This window comes from Somniosus microcephalus, chromosome 31 (assembly GCF_052327205.1).
Source record: "Somniosus microcephalus isolate GS21.2 chromosome 31, FLI_Smic_1.0, whole genome shotgun sequence".
In the NCBI taxonomy this organism is placed as follows: Eukaryota; Metazoa; Chordata; class Chondrichthyes; order Squaliformes; family Somniosidae; genus Somniosus; species Somniosus microcephalus.
In genome coordinates this window covers 6,146,044-6,152,043 of record NC_141017.1, presented here as the reverse complement: position 1 = coordinate 6,152,043, position 6,000 = coordinate 6,146,044, and the positions used below count along the sequence as shown (strand labels likewise).

The following is a 6,000-nucleotide window of genomic DNA, read 5'->3' as shown; positions in this document are numbered from 1 at the left end:
TGACTTTATGACTCTATAGGGGGAAAAATTCAGATGGTTGCGCCTCCCATTAGCGCCTTAAGAGGGCGCTAATGGGATGCAAACCAACTAGTGCCTGGGCGCGGCACTTCCCACGCCTCCCGCAAAATTCAGCGGGAGGTTAGTGGTGGCGATAACCGGTAGCGCCCTGCGGCGCTGTGCCGCTGGTGATGACATCATTGGCATGCAAAGCGCCCCGCTCACGCCCCGGCCACGATCTTCGGGAGCATTCCCTGACTTACCGCCGGGCGCTATGTCCGACGGGGTCAGGGGGGCGTACCTGCGGCCGGGGAGGCGCAATTTAAAGGCGAGTTGCGGGCGGCCATTTTTGTTGCTGGCCACCTGCCAGCACCTGCCTGCGCTCCCATTCCAGACCTCCTGAAACGAACCCCCCCCTGCCGCCCAGCTGGGCCCCAGGTCGCGCTGCACAAGGCCCCTCCCCTTTAAGAAGGGGAGGAAGGCCTGCAATACTGCGGCGCGTGTGGCGCTGCGGCACATAACGCTGCAATATTGACTCGCAGCGCCCCAAGAGGGATGCAGGGCGCTTCCAGTAGCGCCCCGCTTCCCCCTTGGGGCGCAACCACTCAAGTTCCAGTGCGGGGGCGCTAATTTTTCTGGGGCACTACTCAATTTCTAGCCCTATGACTCTATGGTTGGGCCTAGGACACTCCCCTGAGGAACTCCTGCAGCGATGTCCTGGGGCTGTGATGATTGACCTCCAACCACCACAAAGATCTTGCTTTGTGCTAGGTATGACTTCAGCTAGTGGAGAGTTTTCCCCCCGATTCCCATTGACTTCAGTTTTACTAGGGTTCCTTGATGGCACACCCAGTCAAATGCTGCATTGATGTCAAGGACAGTCACTCTCACCTCACCTGTGGAATTCAGCTCCTTTGTCCATGTTTGGACCAAGGCTGTAATGAGGCCAGGAGCAGAGTGGTCTTGGCGGAACCCAAACAGGGCATCAGTGAGCAGGCTATTGGTGAGTAAGTGCTGCTTTATAGCACTGTCGATGACACCTTCCATCACTTGGCTGATGATTCAGAGTAGACTGATGGGGCGGTAATTGACTGTCTTGGATTTTGGGACTGGGGAGCTGCCTTTGGGGCCTGGGTTTGGGGAGCTGCCTCTGGGTCTGGGGAGCTGCCTGGGGCCTGGGTCTGTGGAGCTGCCTCTGGGGCCTGGGTCTGTGGAGCTGCCTCTGGGGCCTGTGTCTGGGGAGCTGCCTCTGGGGGCTGGGTCTGTGGAGCTGCCTCTGGGGCCTGTGTCTGGGGAGCTGCCTCTGGGGGCTGGGTCTGGGGAGCTGCCTCTGGGGCCTGTGTCTGGGGAGCTGCCTCTGGGGGCTGGGTCTGTGGAGCTGCCTCTGGGGCCTGGGTCTGGGGAGCTGCCTCTGGGGCCTGTGTCTGGGGAGCTGCCTCTGGGGGCTGGGTCTGTGGAGCTGCCTCTGGGGCCTGGGTCTGTGGAGCTGCCTCTTGGGCCTGGGTTTGGGGAGCTCCCTCTGGGGCCTGGGTCTGGGGAGCTCCCTCTGGGGCCTGGGATCAGCGAGCTGCCTCTGGGACCATGACTGGGGCCTGCAGCTCGCCAGTAATAAACCATTGGGGCCGGAGGATCAATTTCCTGTGGTCCTGCCATGGGCCACTTTAGTCGCGCAGTGTGCGCTGCACCGAGATCGCGTCTGATTCAGGCGAGATCCAATTACTCGGCTCTGAAGTGTGAGCCTCTGAGTTGGACATGCCCTGGGGCGGATACTCGATGGTCTGTAACCAGAAGTTTTACAATGCTGGGTAAAACCTCGGTAAATGAGGAGATTGTGAGGTGCTGTAGTGCCCCAGCTGTTTCTAACATTTATTTAAATGTCTTCACAGATCTGACTCATTTCCATTGTCCTGACCACTGGAGCCGGTTCCAGCCAAACTGTTATTACATTTCATTAAACATGAAAAACTGGGCAGATGCCCAGGAATCCTGTGTATCAATGGATGCCAATCTTGTTGTCATTAACAGTGCTGAGGAACAGGTAGGAGTTTATTATATTTTCAAACTCACCAACAGCTGATAATTTGTCAGCGTGCTCAGTGATGATGTAGAACCATAAGGACAGAGGCCATTCGGCCCGCACTCCTGTGCTGATACTAGCTCTTTAACTGGATCTAGCTACATTAAACATATATTCCTGCCCTTTCCCCAAACCCTATTATATTCCTGTTCAAATACTTTACTAATTCCTGTTTAATTTATGTTATAATCACTGAACAGTCCATATCCCTGGGGCTCAAAACCAGATCCTTCCCTCTGCTGCCTTAGAATGGCTTCATTCCCCTGGGCAGTGTGCATTCAGGTGCTCGATCGTCTGATCGGAGTCACACACCATTTGCACGTTGACGGAGCAATAACCTTCCGATGTGAGTATCCCAGGGGAATTATTGATAAACACATGAGTGAATCCATGTGGACAGACAATGATTCCCTGCATTGGGGGACGACATCACTGTGGGGAAATCCAGCTACCGTGTGTGACTCACTGTCGCAGTAATGCAGTGTGTGACTCACTGTCCCAATAGTGCAGCATGTGAATCACTGTCGCAGTAATGCAGTGTGTGACTCACTGTCCCAGTAGTGCAGTGTGTGACTCACTGTCGCAGTAATGCAGTGTGTGACTCACTGACCCAGTAGTGCAGTGTGTGACTCACTGTCCCAATAGTGCAGCATGTGAATCACTGTCGCAGTAATGCAGTGTGTGACTCACTGTCCCAGTAGTGCAGTGTGTGACTCACTATCCCAATAGTGCAGCATGTGACTCACTGTTCCAGTATTGCAGTGTGTGACTCACTGTCCCAGTAGTGCAGTGTGTGACTCACTGTCCCAGTACTGCAGTGTGTGAATCACTGTCCCAGTAGTGCAGTGTATGACTCACTGTCCCAGTAGTGCAGTGTGTGACTCACTGTCCCAGTAGTGCAGCGTGTGACTCATTGCCCCGGAAAGGCAGTTTGTGACTCACTGTCACATCATTGCAGCATGTGACTCACTGTCCCAGTAGTGCAGTGTGTGACTCACTGTCCCAGTAGTGCAGTGTGTGACTCACTGTCCCAGTAGTGCATTATGTGACTCACTGTCCCAGTAGTGCAGTGTGTGACTCACTGTCCCAATAGTACAGTGTGTGACTCACTGTCCCAGTAGTGCAGCATTTGCCTCAATTTCCCGTAGTGCGGCGTGTGACTCTCTGTCACAGTAGTGCAATGTGTGACTCACTGTCCCAGTAGTGCAGCGTGTGACTCACTGTCCCAGTAGTGCAGTGTGTGACTCACTGTCCCAGTAGTGCAGTGTGTGACTCACTGTCCCAGTAGTGCAGTGTGTGACGCACTGACCTAGTAGTGCAGTGTGTGACTCACTGTTCCGGTAGTGCAGTGTGTGATGCACTGACCCAGTATTGCAGTGTGATCCTCACTGTCCCAGTAGGGCAGTGTGTGTCGCACTGTCCCAGTAGTGCAGCGTGTGACTCACTGTCCCAGTAGTGCAGCGTGTGATTCACTGTCCCCGTAGAGCAGTGTGTGACTCACTGTCCCAATAACACAGCGTGTGAATTCGCTGTCCCAGTAGTGCAGCGTGTGATTCACTGTCCCAGTAGTGCAGCGTGTGACTCACTGTCCCAGGAGTGCAGTGTGTGACTCACTGTCCCAGTGGTTCAGTATGTGACTCACGGTCCCAGTAGTGCAGTGTGTGATGCACTGTTCCAGTAGTGCAGTGTGAGGCTCAGTGTCCCAGTAGTGCAGCGTGTGACTCAATGTCCCAGTAGTGAATTATGTGACTCACTGTCCCAGTAGTGCAGTGAGTGGCACACTGTCCCAGTAGTGCAGTGGTGACTCAGTGTCCCAGAAGTGCAGTGGGTGACTCACTGTGCCAGTATTGCAGTGAATGGCGCACTGTCCCAGTAGTGCAGTGGTGACTCACTGTCCCAGTATTGCAGCGTGTGACTCACTGTCCCAGTATTGCAGTGAATGGCGCACTGTCCCAGTAGTGCAGTGGTGACTCACTGTCCCAGTAGTGCAGTGGGTGACTTACTGTGCCAGTATTGCAGCGTGCGACTTACTGTCCCACTAGTGCAGCATAGGTTTTACTGTCCCAGTAGTGCAGTGTGTGACTCACTGTCCCAGTAGTGCAGTGTGTGACTCACTGTCCCAGGAGTGCAGTGTGTGACTCACTGTCCCAGTAGTGCAGCGTGTGACTCAGTGTCCCAACATTGCAGCGTGTGACTCACTTTCTCATTATTGCAGCATGTGATTCACTGTCCCAGTAGTGCAGCATGTGATTCACTGTCTCAGTGGTGCAGTGTGTGACTTACTGTACCAGTAGTGCAGCGTGTGACCCACTGTCCCAATAGTGCAGTGTGCGACTCACTGACCCAGGAAAGCAGCCTGTGACTCACTGTAACAATAGTGCAGTGTGTGACTCACTGTCCCAGTACTGCAGTGTGTGACTCAATGTCCCAGTAGTGCAGTGTATGACTCACTGTCCCAGTACTGCAGTGTGTGACTCAATGTCCCAGTAGTGCAGTGTATGACTCACTGTCCCAGTAGCGAAGTGTGTGACTCACTGTCCCAGTACTGCAGTGTGTGACTCACTGTCCCAGTAATGCAGTTTGTGACTCACTGTCACATCATTGCAGCATGTGACTCACTGTCCCAGTAGTGCAGTGTGTGACTCACTGTCCCAGTAGTGCAGTGTGTGACTCACTGTCCCAGTAGTGCATTATGTGACTCACTGTCCCAGTAGTGCAGTGTGTGACTCACTGTCCCAATAGTACAGTGTGTGACTCACTGTCCCAGTAGTGCAGCATTTGCCTCAATTTCCCGTAGTGCGGCGTGTGACTCTCTGTCACAGTAGTGCAATGTGTGACTCACTGTCCCAGTAGTGCAGCGTGTGACTCACTGTTCCAGTAGTGCAGTGTGTGCCGCACTGACCTAGTAGTGCAGTGTGTGACTCACTGTTCCGGTAGTGCAGTGTGTGACGCACTGACCCAGTATTGCAGTGTGATCCTCACTGTCCCAGTAGGGCAGTGTGTGTCGCACTGTCCCAGTAGTGCAGTGTGTGACTCACTGTCCCAGTAGTGCAGTGTGTGACTCACTGTCCACTCGTGCAGCGTGTGATTCACTGTCCCCGTAGTGCAGTGTGTGACTCACTGTCCCAATAACACAGCGTGTAAATTCACTGTCCCAGTAGTGCAGCGTGTGATTCACTGTCCCAGTAGTGCAGCGTGTGACTCACGGTCCCAGGAGTGCAGTGTGTGACTCACTGTCCCAGTGGTTCAGTATGTGACTCACGGTCCCAGTAGTGCAGCGTGTGACTCACTGTCCCAGTAGTGAATTATGTGACTCACTGTCCCAGTAGTGCAGTGAGTGGCGCACTGTCCCAGTAGTGCAGTGGTGACTCAGTGTCCCAGTAGTGCAGTGGGTGACTCACTGTCCCAGTATTGCAGCGTGTGACTCACTGTCACAGTATTGCAGTAAGTGGCGCACTGTCCCAGTAGTGCAGTGGTGACTCACTGTCCCAGTAGTGCAGTGGGTGACTTACTGTGCCAGTATTGCAGTGTGTGACTCACTGTCCCAGTAGTGCAGCGTGTGACTCAGTGTCCCAACATTGCAGCGTGTGACTCACTTTCCCATTATTGCAGCATGTGATTCACTGTCCCAGTAGTGCAGCATGTGGTTCACTGTCCCAGTAGTGCAGCGTGTGACCCACTGTCCCAATAGTGCAGTGTGCGACTCACTGTCCCAGGAAAGCAGCGGGTAACTCACTGTAACAATAGTGCAGCCTGTGACTCACTGTCCCAGTATTGCAGCGTGTGACTCACGGTCCCAATAATAAAGTGTGTAACTCACTGATCCAGTAGTGCAGTGTGTGACTCACTGTCCCAGTATTGCAGGGTGTGACTCACTGTCCCAGTATTGCAGTGTGTGACTCACTGTCGCAGTAGTGCAGTGTGTG

The 6,000-nt window shown here is 53.9% G+C and overlaps 1 protein-coding gene across 1 annotated transcript in view; it reads left to right on the top strand.

The window, feature by feature from the left end:
• The first annotated feature begins 1,578 nt into the window (after positions 1–1,578).
• The window catches only part of LOC147097547 (hepatic lectin-like), a 30,000-nt gene continuing 25,578 nt past the window's right edge, over positions 1,579–6,000 (top strand). The window contains exons 1-2 of the mRNA XM_085971400.1: positions 1,579–1,618; positions 1,884–2,035. Of these exons, the coding sequence (XP_085827526.1) occupies positions 1,579–1,618; positions 1,884–2,035 (192 nt within the window). The remainder of the gene's footprint in view (positions 1,619–1,883; positions 2,036–6,000) is intronic.